This window comes from Pygoscelis adeliae, unplaced genomic scaffold, assembly GCF_000699105.1.
Source record: "Pygoscelis adeliae isolate BGI_AS28 unplaced genomic scaffold, ASM69910v1 Scaffold155, whole genome shotgun sequence".
In the NCBI taxonomy this organism is placed as follows: Eukaryota; Metazoa; Chordata; class Aves; order Sphenisciformes; family Spheniscidae; genus Pygoscelis; species Pygoscelis adeliae.
Genome location: NW_008824932.1, coordinates 6,352,007 through 6,374,733, shown reverse-complemented (window position 1 = coordinate 6,374,733; position 22,727 = coordinate 6,352,007). Strand labels below are relative to the sequence as shown.

The 22,727-nt window shown below is 38.8% G+C and overlaps 1 protein-coding gene across 2 annotated transcripts in view; it reads left to right on the top strand.

Moving 5' to 3' along the window:
- The first annotated feature begins 11,590 nt into the window (after positions 1 to 11,590).
- Positions 11,591 to 22,727, top strand: part of TFDP2 (transcription factor Dp-2 (E2F dimerization partner 2)) — a 46,857-nt gene continuing 35,720 nt past the window's right edge. For both annotated transcript variants that reach the window (XM_009325091.1, XM_009325089.1), the window contains exons 1-2: positions 11,591 to 11,669; positions 18,122 to 18,188. In XM_009325091.1, the coding sequence (XP_009323366.1) occupies positions 11,655 to 11,669; positions 18,122 to 18,188 (82 nt within the window). In that variant the 5' untranslated portion in view covers positions 11,591 to 11,654. The remainder of the gene's footprint in view (positions 11,670 to 18,121; positions 18,189 to 22,727) is intronic.

Sequence of the window (22,727 nt, the reverse complement as noted above, 5' to 3'; positions counted from 1 at the left end):
GCAAAGGACGGCTCGAACTTCATAGCGTGGCTGTTTGGACTGGCGGATCTTGTCGGGGGAGGGTTCGTCCGACGGCGACGACAACAAAACTTAATCGAGTGCCTCCTCCCGCGCCCGCTGAGTTACAGGCCTTCCCTGACTTTCAGCCCTGACGGGTTTAACGGCGGAGGTGAATCCGGACGCAAATACCGTCTTTCGGAATTGAGGATGCAAACGGTAGGAGGAAAATACGGAATAAGCCTTGAAATGTGGAAGAAAACCGCATCTGAGCGCCGGCTCCCGCACCGAGTAAAGGGGTGATGCTGAGCTGTGTGCCAGAGCTTGTGCTGTTTTCCTCTATAGGGGGGACTTCCTCTATAGAAGGACAGTTCTTGAATTGACAGAGAAAGTGATGAGTTCAAATTGATACAATTTAACATAACTGTGTAAAAAATTAAAAAAAAATTATTTGGTCAGTTTTCATAATTTGGAAATCGGTTCACGTTCATGACTCTTTGTTAATACTTCTCACAGCTGATAGGTCTTTCTTTTTAACTGCTCTCACTGTTGTGGCTTAATTATGCTGACGGAAAACAGGGCACAACATCGGAGGTTGTGTGATGTTGTAACTCATTGCAACTTGATACAATCTTTGATTAAAAAAATGATTTAACGCTAGTATAAATTAATGCTATTAAAAGGGAATTAATATTTTTTTCCTCCTTTTCTTTACCCTTCCCAAATTGACTTTAGTGCATTTGATTATATTATATCCTGTCTTACACAAAAAATGTGTGATTTGTGTACGTGGGACAAAGACTCATGACGGTTGACATGTTACAGAACAAATGCAGAACTGTATTTCACAGCCCGTATTTGTGCCAATGCGATGTGTGCTCAGAGACGTTTTGTACGTCCCGAAGCGCTGAATCTCAGGAACTTCTGTTCAAAATAGCATATTGGGTGCTAACTACAGCACTTTGAAGAAACATGAAAGAGTGAGGAGAAGTTTGCATTATAGAAAAGAAGACTTGACGTGAGAGGTGGTCGTAACAGAAAAAAGGACAAATTCTTCTCTGAAAACTTTGTTTTGTGAAGTGAGTCTAGTGCCTCCAGAAGAGGAAAGAGTAATAGGTCAAATGATTTAGCTCTATACTGAGGAAAGAACTGAAAATTATTAAATATTAGCAAGATTGGTGAATTTAAGAGTGATCCTATTTTGCTGTCAAATTATTGGGCTTTCTTTTAACCACTTCCTGTTTGTACAGAAATCGCTATTACAACACAACAAAAAGAAACCATTTGACTTGTACTGTGTCAATGTCATTAACTTCACAGAAAACATACGCCACTGATAGGAATGCTCTTTATTGCTGCAGAGGGTTCTGCCTGGTGACCTCACTTTACGAGGTGATAAGGTACGGTTTTCAATGCAGCCTCTTGACAGCAGCTATCCAGTGTAAAGGGGATAGGCCAGGCAATTCAGCTGGGCAAAAGGCACGGTGCTGTTTTGCAAGGGATGTCAGTGCTACAGGAGAATTCTTCGTCTTCGTCAGCTCTTGTATGTGTCGGACGCTACCGTAGGGGCCTCTTGTGCATCTGGACGTACTTCCTGGACAGTTGCGAGCACCCTCACGGTGAGGATCTTTCAGTGAGTTTGGCTAAATGGTTGCTACAGGTTTAGCGAAAAAATAGGAACCAAAATTCCAACTTTCCATCCCCTTCAAGAATTTATGATGTTATCCGGTTTAAGTGTGCAGACCTCTTCACTGTGCCTGCAGGGAAGTTTAGTGCAAATCTGTAAAAGCAATAGAAGAATAGCGGCCTGATAGGGTTGCGGGGGGGAAGCTGCAGCCCAGACTGTGTAGATAGCAATATTTAAACTTCTGCGCCCTAATGTGGAGCAGGATGAGTTCTTTAGTTGTAGCTAGTCTAATTCAGTTCTTGGAATTGCATTTCTTATGATGTGCTACCTTAAAATGGTATTCTTAGGGTTGTCTTTAATAAGTGTCAATTTCTTAAATTGTTTGCTTTTTCTACGTACTTTTTGGTGTAGTGATTAATAATTTCTCCTCTAGCTTTCCGATTACGTTCACAGGACATGACTACTAATGAATCAACAGTGAATCTTAAAACAGGGAAAATAAACTGTCTAGTCGGGTGCAAGGGAGTACATTTGTGGAGTTCTTGTGTGCAAAGCCAAGAAGCCACTAGAATCAGACAGGTTTATCATAAAATTTTAGGTATTCAGTGGAAAACAATCCAAATGTCTTGGTGTGGTAACAGGACACGTACTGTGTCAAGGCTGATAGTGTAAATGCCTGTTGCAGGGTCTGAAAAGCTAGGTATATGCTAGGACGTACTGTAAAAAAGTGCAGGTGTGGTAGGGAGTGACAGTTTTATAACAACTTCCTGGTTTGACTCTTCATGTGTTTTTTGTAACATCCAGTATTAGAATGAAATTAATTCTTTTTCCCCCCCCGTTACTTGATTTGTAGACTAAGGCTCTTTTGCAAGAAGGTGCGGCAGCAGTAAGTGGTCTTACTCTTACAGTTTCATTAAAGGGACTTTTTTGCTACTTTGTCTGATTTCCTGTGTGCAGTGATCGTTTCTAATAAAGGTCTTCACAGACTGTTCAAGTTTACTTTTATACTTTCCGATATTAATAGCATAAAAATCAGTCTAAGCAAATCAAACTGCATGCCTATGATAGTTCAGTTTGCAAGACTACTATATATTATAATATATGCTAATATAATATATGCTAATAATGCATATACTAATATATCCTAAGAGACCCATTAGTAGAATCTGTAACAAAAGCACAGCTTTCTAGAATATCGTATTTCTAGTGAAATACAGAATAGTAATTAAATGAAAAGGGATGATACTTGGAAACAACTTCTCCTAGATCTAGCTATTCACTTAGTACTGTTGAAGAAACTCTTCGCCTTTCAGAACACAGTTTGCAAAATCCGCAGCCTACTGAAGCCACTTCTGAGAATATTTGTCTTTACTGAAACCTATAGAAATCTGTAGATTTTTGCAGCACTAGGTGATAAAATAATGCTTTAGCCAGCTCCCATTTAGTATTGGCTGTCACAACAGAGACTGAGACTAAGCTGGAAAAAGATTAGCGTTTGGTTTTGTTAGCATGCTTGGCTGTGAACTGCAGCAATTCAGGTGTTGGCACAATTTCATTCTTTCTGACTTGGTGATAACGTTTAAAAGAGGGGTAGAAGACAACGTAATACTCTTAACTTCCCAAATCGCTGAAGCATGAATTGCAGAGGGGGCTCCTTTAGAGGTATCTTTGAAGGCACTATCCAGAATCGTCATGGCACTGTGATCTTCCTGGTTTACAGTCCTTAGGACCTATTTGATAGATGTGAACAGCCAAGTTTTTCACAAAACTTCTAAACGTGCTGTTGGTTAACATAGCTTCTAGAAATAATCCATTTTATGAAGGTGATGTTCCTTTTCTTTTGACTGGTTTTACATTATTTCAGTCAGGGAGACATGCCCTGACCATCAGGTTTGACACAAACAGCGGTAAGAGGAGGCAGTGATGGTAGTTGAGACTCTGCTTCTCCTATTCCTAGAGAGCTGATTCTTTCCCAACAGTGAATGGAGTGCCTTGTCCCGAACATGAAATTTTTGTTAACTTCTATAGACCAAAGTCCATTTGTGAATGTAATTCTGGTCTTGCAGCTTAATTTATTTTTTTCCTGTGAAAGTTAGGGCATGCTCCTCTGTTCGGCAAGTCAGGTCTCTGCTGTTTCATCAGGTTCCTGTTGCTGCCCAGTTTGTCACAGTTTGGGTGGGAATAGCAAATAATTCAGTTCTGTCTTACAACCTCTTTAGTTCAACAGAGTCCCTTACTAACCTCCGTCGGGTGACTGTATCATCTGGCAGGGTGCATGAAAAGGTTGCTTTGATAGGAACTCATAATCCATTTCCCTGTGGTAGGTGTTAGCAGATGTGTTCTGCATGAGTAAGTGACCGTTTTCATCCACTGTTTGTTATTGGGAATTTCAGCCCAAGATGTAAGTGGAAAAAAATCAAGAAAAATAAGGTCATATGTTCAGAATGAAATTGGCAGGTTGCTACAGGTACACGCTGTCTTTAAGGCTGTGAACTTTTAGTGAAGTTGTATAGATGAATTCTTCAACTTGGTAGCAGCTATTATAATGATATTTGTGGGAATTAAAGTCTTAAAGCAAATGTATGGGTGTTTGCTCATTAAGGCTTGTGAATGTCAATGCATTAACATATTAAAAGTCACTTGTGAACCGTAATGGTCATCCAAGTATTAAACCTTTCCCATATGAGCAATAGTTGTAATTACCAGAATAACTGTAATTGACCTGTAATAGAAATTATGGTGGTAACGTGACCGACAATTATGAATGAGATTAGGAACTGCAAGTGAAAGTGAGCTTACGTCCCCAGAGTGAAACCAAAACCTTCATGTGCATGGGTTCTCCATTTATTGTAAGGAAGGAGTTAAGTAGCTTTTCCCTTCATTATAAACTTGACCTTGAGACTTGAGAAACTTGAGAAATATATTTCTGTTCTCTTAAATGTGCAATCCAATTGCCGTAAGCTTCAATTTATTTAAAATTCAATTTACAATCGCAAATACATTTAACCAATTTTTTAAAATCTTTAACTTCATACATGCAACTGATAAAACTTCAAGCTGTGTATTGATTCTGTATAACAGCAGGCTTCTGCTGTCTGTCAAAAGCAAATTATTCATCCTGCTTCTTGCCGTATAAGAAATTGGGAAAGCTATGATGTGAAGACAAAACATCCTACTGCTTCCTAATGGATTTTTGAAGCATACACATACTCCAGTGAACTCTTCAAAAGCACGGAGTAGTCTTCATACAAGCAAACCATATCCAACCTTTTGCTACATTTCAACCCATAAGTAAATTTTCAGGACATCATAGATGCTTTTTTTCAGAAACAGAGTCACGATGTGGTTCTGCAAACCAGACTGAACTGATCAAACAGCTTGCTAGATCTGAAGGGTTAGTCCTGTCCTGTGCACGGGCCTAGATGGTCATCTGAGCTGTCAGTGGGTTGCAGCGTATGGAAAACTTCCTTCTTCCCCCTTTCAGCCCCATTTCTATTCTGACAGTATTAGAACTAAGTTGGCTCACTGAGGGGGTCAGGTAGAAATGGGAGTTGAGAGCATGTAGCATGGGGACGGAATGGAAAGTGGAAGAAATAGGGAAAAGTGGAAGATCCCTTTTAGCAATGATAGCAGGGGTAGGATCTTGCATCAGTGCAACTTGTTTCATGGAACTGTACCCTTTAGGTAATTTTGTGTGCTGTAATCAGTATTTGAGAGCTTGCGCATCACTAGAAAAATCCCTTTTTGCCTTTGTACTGAATTATAACTACAGAAGTATGAAATTTTTTGTAACCTTTACCCTGCAGTGAATACTGTCATAATCTTCAATCCACGCAAGAGTAGCGTTAATAATGGCTTTAAGCTAGAACAAAGCTTCTAGCAAATTATAAGGAAAATGTAGGAAATAGTTACTAAGTCTCTCTCCATCATCAAGTTCTTTATCCTATATAACTTGGTGATCTTTAATTAAATGCAAATGTAAAATTATTTTCAGTTCATTGGATGTTAAGATCCTTCCAGCTGTGGGGTGTAGACAAAAGTGTATCTCAACAGGATGGTTAAACTGTTCCATGTATTTGTCAATGTACTGATAACTCTGGAAATTTTAAAATCTCAAAATTAAAACTCATTACAAGACCAGATTAATATCTGGAGCATTCTCTGATGTATCACACAGTACATGAGCTGGTGGTAGCAAGAAGGTTGTTTGAAGTCTCAGTAGTCAAAAAGATGCTCTTTTCAGCTGAGCTTAACTGAAAGAGGAGCTAATGTATTACTGGCAATGCACAAAGACTGTCTTACCAAGATAGTTTACAGTCATTCATCTAGATGACTAAATTTTTTTCAAATGTCAATCCGTTGCTAAAATGAAATTTCTTAAGGCAAAAATATGTTTGTGAAAATACAGTGTGCTCTTTACTCTGAAAGGAAGTTGTACCTGCCTCTTTCCACTGAAGCAGTAGACTCCCAAATGTTGTGCCCTCTATAGTAGTCAGCTATGGAAAAAACCCTGGGCTAGAAACCTAGTTAGAGAACAAAAGGTGAGCTTATAGAATAGATTCTCTACTTAAAAGAACTGCAGCTAAATTTCTGTTAATTCCAAAGGTATCTGTGCTGATGAAAGTAAGTTGTCTATAAAACTCAAAAAGAAATTTTAGGTCATCTTACTTTTTTAAGTGCTGCATGAATGTTATCCACTGTTCTGATGTCAAGCCCTACGCGCTTCATCTTGAATGACAGTAAGCTGGTTTGGGGAATTAAAAGAGCCTTGAAAGGTTCAAGTACTTGGGAATTATTCCACGTTTAATGTAACGTCCTCCTTATTTGAGCAGTAAGGGGCATGCTTCACCTCATTGCTTTTGAGATAAGCTGTGAGTGCTGCTCCTATTCTTAGACAGAGTTTACCGCTAGTACTCACGTGGCATTGGGCGCGTCTAAGAGCACGCCTAAGAAACTGAGTCCCTCGAGGGAAGGAATAACTAGTTCCAGGTTGATGGGATTTGGGTCTCAGCACTGTCAGGACTGGACAAGCAGCAGAACTTGAGGCTCAGCAGTGCAGTTAAGCGCATGGAGACTTTGGGCACTTTCATCTAGGGAGGAGTTTGATTACAGCTTTGGTTTTAATTTTGTGTTGTGTGTTCTTGTCACTTGTACATCCACTCAGACCTGTTTTCATCCCTGGGATTCAAGATATTTAGTAGCCTCCATCAACAGTGCTTTTGCTAGTCATGTTACAGTATGTACAAGAGTGAGAGTAAATATAGCAAGTAGTGGGAGTAAAGGGGATGTAGCGTTTGGGATCAAGTCCGAGATACTGGAAGGGATCCGATTAATTTGTTGCCTCAATATATGCTGCATGAGGTTCTTAAAGGGACATTTCCCCGACGCGCTTTTAGCAAACCACATTAAATGTTGGTTGGTTGTTACATAGCTTAAGTGCTGCAGTTTATACTAATTGAACTTGCATGTAGGCCTTGTCTGTTTTTCCAGGTTCCTTGTCCTGTGTAAACTGGAGTCATAATTACTGCCGTTGTCAGGAGGTGTCGGTTAATTTGTTCCGATGATACATTGGCATTTTGCTCAATTACAGCAACTTAGGAGAACCTGGTCAATTGTAGGTACTTATTTGGTTTTGTTCCTTCTGATTTCTTGTGTGTCAGCTGGTTCCCCCAAGCTACAAGATGAGATCTTCACTTTCAAATTAGGTTCAGGTAGTTATATCTTCCGTTTGCATCTTGGTTTAAAGCAGTCATGCTCATTTTGGTTTTGTGTCATGTAGTGAGAACTTCTGCGCTTTGGATTCATAGGTTGCAGTCTTTTAAGTCACGTAAAAATGATTAAACAATGAAGCTTTTAAACTCACTACTCTTCTCAAGTTACTTTATTTTGTTAAAAACTAATATCATTTAGCAGTCAAGTCACTTAGATTTCCTTTGTTCAGTCTCTCTAATCACCTTGGCTGTTACCTACCAGAGCTTTTTTGAAGGCATACAGTTGCTCACAGTAAAAGCTGGAAAAATAAGTTGTAGTACCTGCAAGACCTTCATCATGCACATCGTGGTGGGAGTTCCTTTCAAATGTTTCCTAAGACCTACTTTCTAATACTATTTTCAAAATAAAAATTACTGTGTGATAGCTGAAGATGGTGACTTATTTCCCTCTCTGTGTGTGCGACTTCTTGAATACGCTCCTTGATTGCCTTTTTGAAGTTCTTCGTTAAGTGACAAGCTGGATGTTATATGGGCATGGGTATTCCTTTTTGCAGTTTGTAGGCCAAGTTTATTTCTTGTATACATAAATAAAGGATAAAACTGGGACTAAGTCATCTGAAGAGGACTCGGGAAAAAAAGTTGACAAATCAGTGGAATCTTCTTATAGAGATGCAAAATCTGTAATTTAAATTTCAGAAATTTGGTAACAAAGTTGTATTTCTGTTTCTTGGGGTACCAAGAAATTAATCTGAGTAGTACATACAGACATTTTCACTAAAATTGGTCCTTTTTTATCTCAACTGCTTCAAAAAGGAGTTGGATATTGAAATGTTTTTTAGGAATAAGATGGGGCAACACCTCCTGGGAGCAGGTGGATTTCTGATAAGTACTTTGTAATTTTGAAATTTTACTGGTCTGAAAACTGAGACACAATGAAGTAACATATGTGTAACAGGTGGTCTAATCCATGTAGATGCTGTGCATAAATTAGTGGTTTAAAACTGAGCTTGTGCTGATTAATAAGGAATCTTTTTGTTACTGCTGTCTTCTGAAATCAGTCTTAGTACCGTAGCTTGAAAGTTAGCACTATGGAGAGGGGTATGAAGAATATGAACTAATTTCTAGTGGAAAGGCTGGCGTTATACAGGTTTCTTTTTCTTGAAGCTGATGACACTTTCTTTCCTCTTAGCTGAGCCAGTCACTTGGAATAATTTTGACTTTGCAACACTCTTGATCAAGTAACTGAAAAAACACTCCTTAGTGGTGATAAAAATCATTCTAGTATACTAGAATATCTATACAATTTTTTCCGTGTTCCATGAAGACTTTCCATCATAAAAGTGTAGGTAACTGTCCAATAGTTGTCTTAATTTATAGATGCTTAATACTGATGTAATACTTACATAAATGACACTTTCTGTTGTGAAGTGGAAGTGGCCTCTGGGACTGGGGAGAATCTTTGTGTGGTGCTGGTCTACGTTAAGGTGTGATATGTGGTAAGAATTTGAGGAAGCTAAAGAAAACCAGGATAAGTTTGGTAAAGCTTAATTTTCAGGGGCAGAAAATAGACTGTTATGGTACGGGGCTTTATTCTTTTCTACTGTTACGTTTTAGCCAGTATGTGTATCTTAAAGGGATAATTTAAAAATAAGACTTTGGACCATAGAAAATAAATCTACGAAGGAATATAATATTTTTCTGCAGATAACTGTTTTCTGTTTTGCATTGTTTCTTGTACTGGGATTCAGCTTCAGTATCACTGAAACTTCAGAACAGATCTGGCTTTTAACTTGTGATGAGAATAGGTACAGATAACCACTCTTGTACTGTTTTGTTGTAACTAGAGCTTGATTATCTGGGCTTTTGTAAATTTAATGCCCAAACTGGCTTTTTAATGTCATTGGCATAAGTGATTAGGCAACATATGTTCTAGAAGAAATTACAACTCAAAGTTTAGAAAGTCAGACAGTTCGGTTGGCTCACTGTACTGTACGGTACCTGACCAAAAGGCAAAATTATGGGAGCGGATTATAAACCAAGTCTTAGATTATGAAGGGACCACCCTAATTCAAATAAAGCAATCTTTGTGTCTCATGTGCTTTGGGCTCTAAACCTGTCTTTATGCAGCTTCATTTCAGTAGAAACCAGCTAAGGAACAAAAAGGTTGAGTTTTATGTTTCTCTATCTGTGTGGTGCAAGCTGTCAAACAGCAATTGGGAATGAAGAAAATCTCCATTTTGAGGCCATCTGTGTAGGTTCTTTTGTCTGAACCTGACAAGAGGTCATGGCAGATGGTGGGGTCACAAAGTCTGGCTTCTCGAGCTTGACAAAATGTTCATAAAGCTGGAAGAATACCAACTGTTCGTACTGGCTGAAGAGCATTGTGGCAAAGGACTGTAATAGTGTATGGACAATACCTTCTGGATCACTAAGCTTGACAGCAAATAACTTGTCAAAGATGAAACTAGTTTGCTTATCCATAAACGGGTTAAAACTGCTTAGCAAATGTGTTCTTAACTATGTTTTATTTGAGTAAATGACTTGTAAAGCCTCTTAAAGCAAGAGAGGGAGGTCAAACTGCATCGCGAATTTTGGCCAGAGGTCCAGATGATGTATTTGGAGAGTTTGTGTGGAAGGAGGAGGGAAGTGGAAAAAGAAGAGGGACAGAGATCGTAATTTTCAGAGGCAATGCAAGGATTCACTATTTGCTCTTTGCTGTGACCACTGTAGCTTTATGGCTTTTCTGTGGCTCTTCTTCAGGTTTCGGGTTTGGTAGCCCCTTTCCCTAGGGTGTGAATAGATACCTCTCTGTAGTGTCCTCTCTGAAGGCAGAGAAAAATGCTTCTTATTTTCTTGGATGTTTTGTTGTGAAACTAAAACTTGCAAGTTTTCATGGGAGAATGTCTTAGTAGACAGAATTGTGTGGCGTTCACATGCTGGAGTAACTGCTTAATTATGGCTGCAATAAATTGAGACACTAAGGAAGATAAATACAACTCATTCAACAGGAAATGGAGAACACCTCTAAGTTGAATAAAATGTTTTTCCACTAACTCTAATAATAGTTTAATTGGTACGATGTCTGAATAAACCAAGAAATCTATAGAAACATCCTAGAATTTTAAATTCTTCTGGATTGTCCAAAACCACTAATGCAGTGATGGTAGAGTTCCCCATTAGCCACGCACACTATTGAAACAATTTTTGGCACTTTTCTAGAAGAGAGGTGAAGACACTAGCTGTTCTCAAACTTTGCATAGGTTAAAATACAGAGGAGATAGCATGAATTGCACCTTGCTTTTGTAGCTGGTGAGTTCTACTGTAAATGGTTGTGACTCATATTTGGTAACTAGTTTAGGCATCTTCCAAAAGATTTTGCTGAATTGATTCCACGCTTGAAAGTGTGAACAGTTCTCCCTCTCTTACACATCCAAGTGCAATTCAGATGTCTTTTGTAGTCCATTTTTTAACAGCAAGTAGTACTTATAAAGTACTTTCGACATACTTAAACACTTTGTCAAGTTAATTCTATCTTTAAAATGGTTTGTGCTGCCAGCATTGATTTGTAACTTGTTTTCTTCTGTTTTCTGTAAGACTTCTGGAAGCTTTGATTTAAAAAAGAAGTCACTTCAAGTATTTTTCAGTATACCAAAATGTTTGTCTTTTCCTGGAATTCTAATACTGTAATTCTAATTACATAGGGTTAATAAAAAAGCCTGAAAATATTAAAAAGATGAGTTTGAACTGGAATGTTTTTTCTTGGATGTTGATAAAATACTTAATGTTTGCTACATATATACATTTCATAGTACTTCCTACTTTTTATCAAGATCTTTGGATGTCTGCAGTGATGGAATTAGAAGCTTTCTCTATTGTTGGAGGCTAAAGACACGATGGAGAGAATTAATTCACTTCCAGTTTTTAGAGTCGATCTGCATTAGATGCAAATGATTGCATGGTTTTAATTACAAGACTTTAGTAATGGTATGACATGCTTTGCTAGCACATTAATATAGTTAGGCCTCTATGTAAGTTGGGCCTTTATAGATAAGATTCCATCTCTGCCAATTCCAAGCAATGTACATTTCTAGTATCCATGCAGAACCTGACTATCACGGTGATTTGATTTTATCAAAAAGTTAAAAAAAAAAAAAATCTGTCCTCTAGAGGTGCAGGGTTTCAGCTAGAGAGGTAACTGAAAATATATTTTAACTAAGATATTTTATTAACTTTCTTACAGGATGTTCATTTTAAAGATTCTGTGAAGATGAAAAGGGATATCTTATGGTTTTACGGAATATAAAGCAATATTGTCTGTCATGACGGCAAAAAATGTGAGTATAATTCTACAACATGTATTACTTTTTATATTGGCATGCTGCCAGTCACTTCTGGCTTTCAAATTCAAAAATCTTGTCCGATTTTTGTATACCACAAAAGTGTACCCCATCATCTTCTGCAGTATTTAGAAGCTCTTTAAGGATGTGGAGTTTACTCAGCTATAGGTCAGGTTGATAACGGGGGCAATGTTTTATGCTATTTCCTTATTAATCCTTACAGGTCCCTTCCAACTTGAGATATTCTATGATTCCTCTAACATTGCTCCAAACTTACCAGAGAGCTTCTCATTTTGTTGAAGCATCTCACCTTTGCACCAGAGTAAAATCCTTCTACTGAGTCCGAATCTCAAAACTCAAGAAAAAACAGAAAGAGGGCATATTTCTTTACTAATGTCGGTACGCTCTTGGTTTCTAGAAGACAGGGGGCCTTCCTGTTTCTTCGTCTGCCGCATTAACAAGCCTGTAGTGTGGTGTCTAGAGGCCCTATATTTGACTCCCCTATCCTGAGTTCTGAGGAAGCCTATGAAATGTCTAACATCCTGACCTTAATTTTCTGCCTAATCAGCTGTGCTTCCTGAGGTACACAATTTGTATAGAGAACAGTTCTGATTAAGCTTGGTGGTCAGTGAGTTGAGTATGACTTTGGGCCCTGGGCAATTTACCTGTTGGCTGCCTTTGATAGGGCATCCTGCAGTCTAATTAAATCTGAACAGGTTTAGGAACCAACATGACTAAAGAAGTACCCCACAATAACAGTGCAGGTAACCCTAGGATGGCTCTCTGTTCAGTAACTGCAAAAGCTTTTGTGCACATTTGGTTAGATTGATGCCGAGGGCATAGCTTGGTTAAATTAATTCTCAAGTCTCAGAAATTTCTTTTCTGTTGGCTGTATTAATAATTTCATTTGGTGTGTAGTTCCAGGTAAGGCTTTCAGATGTCTTATGTTTGACTGTTTGATTCAAGCTGACCAAACCAGAAAATAAATTGATGTGTGTATGTAAAACCCTTTGACTTACTTATTTCATAGGCCATATTCAAGTGTAGTATAAATAGGTAATTCTACTGATGGATTTGTGCAGCTGTTCCACATACAAATCATTTGTGGTTTTGACCTTTTGTTCAATGCAGTCAAAGGATAAATACCAATGCCAATAAAATCCATGGAGTGTTGTGTGACAGAGTCATAGAGTGACATAGGTTGGAAGGGATCTCAGGAGGCCATCTACTCTGGTGCTTTGCGTAAAGCTCTTTGACACTTGAATTCAGAACCCTGTTGCTTGGTGCTGTGTTCAGGGCCGCTCAGGGCTTTGGGTTTTGAAAACCTCCGAGGACGGACATATGACACTCAGTCTGGGCAACCTACTCTTGTGCTGAATATAGAAATATGTTTTTGTTGTTGTTTACTTTAATGCAAGGCTATAGTTATTTTATAGAATAAATATTCTATTGGTATGTATACTTTGAAATTTTGCATCTTAAACTATGCAAACCTAGTTATTTAGCTACTGTTTATGGGTTTATTTTTAAAAAAACAGTTACTGTGGTGCAGATGAAAGTAGAACTCAGTTTTCATGTTTGTTAAGTATACCTGTTCAAAGGATTTGCAAAATAAATAACAGCATAAAACCAAGGGTGGCAATATGCTTTCTGTCCTTATTTGTAGCACTTCTTCAGGATTTCCCAACCTTAGTTACTCAGAACTGCACACTCAGGCCAATAGTGTCAGCCCTAGCATTTTCTATTGCTGTTAGAAGGCCCAAGAATGCTTCTGAATTTGCAGAGTTCCAGGGTTTAGCATGTCGATGGGTTTCTGCAGCCTGAAACCTGTTTCAAATGTAAGGTTAGTGTTTGTCTGTTGTACTGTCTGAAATATTTTAATGATCTGCAGAGTGAGTTGAGGGAGAGAGCTTCTCTGCAGAAGTATTTCCATCTTCTTTTCCTTTCTGTTGAAGCATCAAGGAAAGGGAACTTTAAAGTACTGGAATTTGGATGTCTTCTGGGAAACTCTTAAAGGGCACGTATCTTCCATCAAACATGTACACGCCTCCATGTTCTGAAATCACTACCCCTCAACTGGGACACAGCAGTCTAGGGATGTTTGTGCTCCTAATGCATTGGAAGAACAAAGTGCAGTGAGCTTAGGCTAAAATGTCTTTGCATCTCACATGCATAAGCTGTGTTGAGCAACCTGGTCTCCAAGGAAGCTTGCGCTTCAAGCACATGGCAAAATGTTTCCATAGATTGAATGTGTATGTAAGATGAATAACGTTCCCCATCACTGTTTTCCTTGCTAACTTTTTGAGTACGTGATGGGAGAATTATCAAGACTGGGCTCACTGCTCATTTTCCCTAAATGCAGGACACTTTCTAGTATCTTGCTTGTGGAACATTGCTTATGGGTAATTTGACCTTCCTTAGAAAACAAATGGAACCAAAACAGCTATGAATAATAAAATGTTGAATAGAAGTTAGGGATTCTCTTGGAGATGAGATGTTTATGTGCTTACCGTACACACTGTACCCAGATGTAATTTAAATCACCCTATCATAATGAGTTATTTGAGTCTGTGCTTATATCACAAAATGCATTCTTCTTGCCTGTTTTGTACTTCCATTCCCATCTGTCCTTCAGGTAAGAAGGCACCAAAACGGTATTGAGAAATGGGGAAAAAATGAGCAAATACAGTAAACTTATTTTTAGGACAAAATAAATAATATGAATCAAGCAGATTATTTGAATAAGACTATTAGTTTTGATTGTCTGATCTGAATTTATATGCATGTGCTTGTAAAGTTATTTGTTGCTGCTTCTCAGAAGGTGGTTGTCTTGTTATAGATGAGGTCAGTTAAATGGCTATAATAGTTCTCCTTTCACATCAGTGTGGAAGAACTGCTGAAGTTGGTCAAGAGGGCCTTAAACAAGTCTTAACACCTGTCTTACACAGGAAACTCTTCAAAAACAATGTAAAGGACACTAGCTGTTCTGCACTGATAGTCCATGCAGGTTTCTTCTAGTTTATGATGAGAGAGCACTTTTTAGGTCCTACCTGAGCCGTTTCTGTAAGTGATATTACTACAGTATGTCTACAAATGAGTCTGTTGGGGCTTACAGATATAAGAAAAACAGCCAGTTAATGGATTCCCTACCCATTTACAGCTTCTACATGCTATAATCTCGATTAAATCTAGGGCAGAGAGAACAAAAACTTTTCAGGTTAATGGGAAAGTTAATTTCTGTAAGGAAAGGGAAGGATTGCAGGCGGAGACTTGCTACCTGAACAGTATGTCAAGCAGCAGAGAAGGTTGATAAGCTACAAGAGAAGCTCGTGACAGTTTGCCCCATCCAAGACTGTGGTTGTGATTCTTTTTTTCTTTCCCCTCGCCCCATTTGGAAACATCTTAGTCACCTACTAGGAAAGGAGAAAAAAACTTGATGAAAATAATTAATAGGATGCAAAGGCCTGCCAAGTGCTTGCTTCATCTTACTTCATAGCTGGATTCATCTTGCTGCAGATGGACAGAAGCAGGAATCCAGCTCCTGCCATACCCAGTAATCCAGACACTCTGGAGCAGTGTTATAAAGCAGAACTATCACGCGAGCGGTACAAAAAGTAATAAATGATACCTATGTAAGCTTTGGATTGTTTGCTGGTTTCAGCTTAGGGGTGATTAAATGGCAAGATTCCCAAAAGCAGTGGGTGGTACAGTCTCCAGATAACAACATGGCCTGGGACCTCTCTGACATCGAAATGGAAGACTGTAAGGTTCTCGTTCTGCAGCAGTATTGTAATATTGCATCACACTTTGCTTCTTCTGAGGGCTTAGTTATGATAATTCTTGTGTAAGAGAAACAAATTCCTTTAGGTCTGCCACACTTCACGTTTTAAGTTCTTGTGAAATTCAAGTTTGTTTTCAAGCTCTTCTAAACTTAGATACAAAGATTATAAAATTGAGAGAAGTGCTCCTGTTCATTGGATGCTCTTTATAAATGTGTTACGAGGACCATCATCATGAAAATACGTGTTTCTAGGCAAACAAAAATTCTGCTGAAATTTGTATATTTGGATCACTGAAGAACAAGATACGCAAAAAAAAGAACTCAAGTATTTTGTTACATTTCCTTAAATATTGAATCAGTTAAATAATCTAAATCTTTCAGAGAATAAAATGTAAATGTTTGAATTTTCATAACAGCTGGAGAGCCATCTTGGGCTGACAGTGCACATGTATATCATCTTCAGTGTTTAATTGAGGCACCGATATGAATCAGTAGGGAAATGTACAGTTGTAAATCTAGAGCTGAAGGTGCAATTGTGAACAAATTGCAGTGCTGTCTTTGAAGATGTTCATGGGAATCGTAATTCTTGTCCTTTCTCTTGGAACGACTTAAGGCCCTTATATCTAACACTTGATATTTATCCCTGTGGCTCCCCTGTTCCTTCTGTGAATTAAAATTTTCTCCTATTTGTGTTCTTCTATTCCTTGCAGCAGAGGCAGGGGTCCTAGGGAGAAGCTGATACTGTTATTTATTGTGCAAAGGCAGCAGTAGCATGATCCAAGAGCGCTGGCTCTTCATCTTGGCTTTGCAGTCGTAATGCCCTTTCAATGCTGTATGCTATGCAATTTACTAACCTTTCCAACCTCTATTTTAAAGATCTCCTCAAGAATACATTTTCAGTGTAAGGAATCACAATGACCTCTTACCACACGAGCATTCCTTGCCTCCCAAGCACCCGGGGGGAAAAATACTAGAATGCTGCCGTTTTCCATATGGACCTGCTACCAAAACGTGATAGGAGACGTTTTGCATTTGTTTTCATGTCTTCCTCCTCTTTCCCCTGCTCAAATCCAGGCGTTCCCGTTCACGTCCTCCCCAGCCCTGCTGCATTGCCTCTGCACCGCTGCCACCTGGTGGGAGACAAAGGGGAAAACGGAGAGGAAAAAAATGAGACAGGCTTGCTCTGTTTCAAAAGCAACTTCTGGTGATACCATAGTCTGCAACAGCCAAAGCACTTGGTTGCCCGTTGGAAATAGTACATGACCGTCTAGTTGGGTGTGACAGGAAAGAGCAAGTCTGGTATAGAAAACGTTTGAGATAGAGATGCTCAATATAGTTCATCAATTTAAGGGCTTGTTTACAGAAGCACGTAACTTAGCTCATTTAGGCAGTATTTTACCGTCAGGGTAGTGCAGCAACAGTTCATGTTCGTATGTTGCTCCTGATGGTGAAAAAACCTTAGTAGAAGTAGTTTCAAAAGAGTCTGTCACAATGCTGTGTGCAGATTTTCCCCTTCAAAAATTACTTGCCGAATACAAGTTCTCTAGTGGAACTGAGTGATTGAATGCTTGTTGTAGGTATTTTTTGTTCTTGTGTAGTTTATTTTAGTGTCACATTACTCCTGTTTAATTTGCCTGCAATTAAATGATTCTCTCATTTGATATGATTAAAATTCTAGAGCAGCCCTAGTATATGTTCCATTATTACTACATACATCTGTAAAATAAAGCAAATATTCGATCCTTGATTGTATGATTGGTTTTTCTTAACTTGGATACCTGAACCCTTTGTCCCAATTATTTACAGAAGTACTCAAATCTTACAATATTTTAAAAAGAGATTTTGTAGTATTTAGTTTAATTGCCCACTGCTCCAATGGAGCTCAATCCCTCAGTGCTTATCACTGTTTCCGTCTTGCAAACAAAACAAAATGCTTTGTTGAAGAGAGGTTACTAAGGTGGTGCAAGCATAAGGCTCTGACACTGCAGAATGCCTTACCATTACTTGCTTGTTGCTGGGCCCATCCATTGTTAGCTGGGATCTGAGGGACTTTCCATCTCTTCCCTCCCTCATCCAGGAACAATGATCTTGCATTTTGCTATACAAACTCCACCTTTCTATGCTTTGTGTACGTGCCAAAATCTGAGATGCACCATTCTGTATATGGTTTAAGTTCTCCATGTCTCTGGTAATTTACCCTCAGGGTAACTCAATTTATCTCTGAAGACTAGGGAATGTATTTATAATGCATCAATAGTCACATCTCCTCAGACCTGTAGACCGTGCAGCTTAGTACTGAGAATACTGGACACTGGGCAGATTTCTGCTGTGTTATTGGTGGCAGCTGCTCTGTTTGACTTGGAGGGGACAGCGACTTACACCACAATAGCCTGAACGTACTGCCTGGGTCATGTATAGTACAGTTATCAGAATATTTAGGGGTTTTTTTTAGGTAAGAACTTAGTTAAAATTAGAGTTTATCTTCATATATACACAGTAAATGTCTTGGATCCTTTGCTTTGAATCTCATGCTCTTGTTAGACCCTACTATCCATAGGATTATGTTTCAGAAATGCAGAGCAGATTACTTTCATAATACTGTTAGTTGCATACTAGAAAACATAGAAAGGTTTATCATATTTTAAGACTTCAAAAATGTTTTGTTCAGGTTGGTGTGACTTCCACAAATGGAGACTTGAAAGGATTTATAGATCAGAACCAGAGTCCAACAAAAGGTAAGAGAATTCTATTTGTATACATAGAAAAGAAGCATACATTAAGACTTATTTCTCTCTTATTTTTACTAAATTAGTATTATTGCTGATTTCACTGCATATGGTTGGTTCAGTTTTGGGAGACTCAGAGTTTAAATGTTCAAAATGTATTTCATACATCCACACTGGTTTTACTACTGACATGCAAGTGTCAGTAACAAAGATTGGAAGATCTTCACGTTTTCAGAGGGGAAAGGAGAGTGTAGTAAAAATAATTAGAGGATAAAATAAGCCCTTTTTTTTCTTTACTTGATGGTGAATAATGTGCTGAATTTCCCGATTTCTACCCCACCCTTAAAGTTCCCAGACTCTGTTGTAGTCCAAATGGGAAAGAAGGTTAAGCATGACTTCACGGTCAGTGATATCTTGTGGTACTTTTATAAGCATTCTGGACAATTTACAATAATTATATTTTGAAAATTAACTCTATCCCAGCCGAAACCAGGACATCATCTTAGCATTTCTAGATTAATCACTTTTGACTCTAAAACAGTGTGTTGGCTGTCAGAACAGCTACAGGATTCCAGTAAAATAAAACTGCAACCCCATATCAATGTTAGAAAACTTGAGGATTTACAATTCAGGAAACACTTCCATCAACCTTTCTAAGTAAATCCTGAGTTGTTGTTATCCACTGCAATAAACAAATGCATGTACTAGCTGGAAGAATGATTTTTGGCTCGTCGCAACAGTTTAGGTGCATTAGACTTCAGAGTCTGAAAAAATGGAAGAGTCTAAACAGAATATGTCTAGAGCTACAATATCTTCTGAGTTTTCTAACTATGCAGAACACCACAGACTGGCTTTAGGCCTTTGAGAATTCATTTATTGCACACTGGTGAGATAATTGCCCGTTGTGTTTCATTATTTTGTGATTATTGTGTCGTGATACTAGGGAAAAAGACTAAAATAAGTGCAACATTTTCAAACAATTTCTGTGAGACAAGCAATTGATTTGTTCAGAGAATAACTGAATTGAATAACTTTATAAAGTATAGGACATTACTGTTAGTAGTAATATCTCAGTGATCCTTATCCCAGTCTTTATTAGATTTTGCTTCTGGGATGATGGATGTATTATTTACCTCCATTCTTCTATATTTTCTAAAATGTTATGCTCTAATGATTTTTTTTTTTTAACCTTGAGGTAAAAATCACTGACATCTCTATTGAGATATAACATCTTGTTCACGCTGGCTTATTCTTCTTGGAGAATCAAATATTCAATAAAAGCTGGAAAAACTTGCATGCCAGTATCTAAGCTGTCTCTTACTTTCAATCTGAAGTATCCTTTACTTCTTCTGGCATGTCCACTGTTGAACTCTGGAAATTAGGGAGCGGGGAAGAAACCAAACAGGCATTCAGATCCAGTATCTCTTAACAGGGCTTTGTGAACTTCCTAATGAATACAGTTTTTATTGTTTTATCCATTATTTAAGTTAACTCATTTGCTATAGTAAAAATAAAGGCACTTTATTGCTACATATCTGGGCCTGTTCATGATGTGCCTTCGCAGTGTTCTTAGACCGAAGCATGATGGATTTATGATACGTTGAAGAGCAAGAGAGGCTATTGGCTCAAATAAGGATCTTGAAAGCATCAGATTTCAAGTGCTAGAAACTTTTGTTTAGAAAAGTTGCATTTCATTTTTTTTCTTTCCAGAAAGATAATTATTTGTGGTGTGTGTTTATTATTTGCCTTTAGCACAAACATACTAATTTAGTACCAATATTGCATTAAAGGAACACTTCAGATTCCAGTGCTGAGCCACGAGCACATAGAAAATTCCTTGCAAATTTTGTCTTCCTTTTTTTTAATGAACTCTGCTCTTTTATTATTCTATGAAATCTATTGTGTAATCCTGGTTTTACTGGGTTTAATTTTGAAAAAAGCTGGACTGTTCTCGGCAAACCCACTGCTCTGCCACTTTGCCCAGTAACAGCAGACTGCAGCCTGGATCTTTGAGGACGCTGTTTCAAACTGCAGGAGAATGTCTTGAAACACTTACCAAATCAGCTGTTGCTCTTTACTGGTAGCTGCAGTCTCATTCTGTAGCATTAGCACCGCTAGATAGAGTTATGTAGGGGAAATTGTCTGGCTTTTTCACACTAAAAATACATCATCAAAATAGCTAATCACTTGACCCTTGCGCTAAAAAATTACTTTCTCTGCTTTTCTTCCATTCGCAGGCTTAACTTTCAAAATCTCTTTCTTCCCCAAGTTTTTCCCCTGAGCCATCTGAAGCAGTTACTCTGCTGCTGCTGTTCCAGTGTGTGTTTGATCAGGCTTCATTTATCTTTCCCACCATGACCTGTAGTGTCCATGCACAACCTCTGGATATTTTCCAGGTTTATTTTGCTACCGGAGAAGTTAATGCTCACAGACTGCTTAGGTATTGCAATCTAATCTGTAAGTCTTAAAGTACTGCTGTGCCACTTCTGCTGATCTTTAAATCTGAATTACTGTTCCTAAATAGGTTTGACAGGTTGTTTGGTTTATCTGGGGTCTGAATTTTCTTATTACTCGCTTGTTTCCTGTGCTTGTTAGTGAATACTGTGGTCTTCTTGCTGTAGCTTTTTTTGATTCAGGCCTTTTAGAATACTTTCAGTATTTTTTTATTCCTTGTATAGATGATGTCTGAGAAAAAGCATTTCTAGTACCTGCTGTATCTAAATGCAATACAGATTTACTAAGGAATTTGATGTTTTAAATGTGATGATTGCAGAATCAAAGCACATACATCCAAATTTGTAATCCTCATGAAAAGACTTACTGCCTAACTCTGAAGGGAACTAGATTTTTCTTTCTAGGTGTGCCTAGAAGAAATACCACAGCGATCAGCAGAGCATTAACTCAGAATGTTGTTCACTTTGTTTCGTGAACAGTTCCCATTCAACAGACAGTTTACTTTCCTACATTTGTTGCCTTTAACTCATAGGCAACAGGCTCTTTTGGCTAAAGGGTCTCCATCTGGAGCTTGTTTCCTCTGCTTGAAATGAATACTCATTGGATCTGAGAGGGAATGCCACATGCGGATGGCTCTTGACTAACGGCCAGGGTACTCGCCTAACGCCAGGGACCACTTCTTGCAAGGACAGTCATTGGGTAAATCATTTTAAGGAGTCCACGCAGCACAGTCTGGATATCTCCCTTCTGAAAGTCGTTTTCACTCACACTTTCACTCAGTCTTTGACGTAGTAGATTCTTATTGTTATGGTCAAAATTGTTCAGCTATGGCAAGCTGGGCTGACTGCTTCATTTCCTTATCTGGAAGTACCTGCCAGACTAGTGATTAAAATTATTCCTGTAGGAGACCTGTCTTTTAATTGTCCCAGACAGAAGAAATTGTCCCTGGTTCTCATTCTTCAGTGAATGAGTACTCTTGGGTTACTGAATGCACAAGGGATGCTTCCCCTCATGTGTTGGCGGGCAGAGGTGGTTGTTGCTGTTCTTAGCCTCGGGAATAGGTCTGTACATACGTCTTAGGTATTCTGCTAGTGTTTTATCATGGGTTGTGCCTGTTGGGAGAAACTGCTGGTATGCTCCATGCTAACAAAACTGACACACTCCTGGGTGTAGGCAGAACTTTGGTGCCTAATAAAGTTAATGGACAACAACCAAGGTACTCCCTTCTTTAGGCAAAATCCTGGTTTAAGTGGCAAGATGTCTTTGTGGAGTTAGCTCATTGTGTTAAAATTGTTAAGTATTATAGTTCAAGTTAGGTCTTAAACAGGTATAATTAGGTTTATGAATGAGTTGGATAGTGACGGTTCAGTTGTGGTTTTGGGGTGATTGTTTCGCGCTGTGAAGGAATTAAATCAGACATACTGTAGAGTTCATGTTGAAAAGCTGCATGCGTAACCAAGAGAATTTAAAATTTAATCTGTTTGGGAGACATTCCCCGTCAATAAGTTCAACACTTCCAGTTTTGTAATCCTCTTCACATACATCATAAAAATGGAAAATCAAATCTTTTCCCACTGATTCCAAGCAGAGGGCATATCTGTATTACCGCTTGGTCGCTCGTCCCCTAAAGCCACCTCGCCTGCCCTCCGTGCATCCACATGGACGTCGGCGGCTTTGAGGGCTCCATTCTAGTTTAAGGCGTAGTCCCAAGGCTTCCTGAGCACTGGAGTTGCTTAGGCATGAAGCCCTGTAAGAAAATCAAGGTTTGCAATCAGATACTACTTGCAAAATCGTTTTAGTATGGTCCAGTGAGATGCGGTGCCATTAGGCGAGCGCTCCAATGCAACACACCTGAGAAGAGCTGAGTTGTTACCTCCGGCAGGGACAGTAAAGGGGCAGCGTGTCCTGAAGATTCCTGTGAACGAAACGAGATACGCGGAGAAAACTCCAAATTTGAAAGCGGCTGCAGATTTAAAAGATTTCTGCCTGGCCCGCGCGGTTCTGCAGAACAAGCTGCGGTGTGGTGGCCTGGGGCAGAGGGGCCGTTGCTGCCCACCCTGCTTGGCCGCCCACCGAGGGGGGGGGGGGGGGACG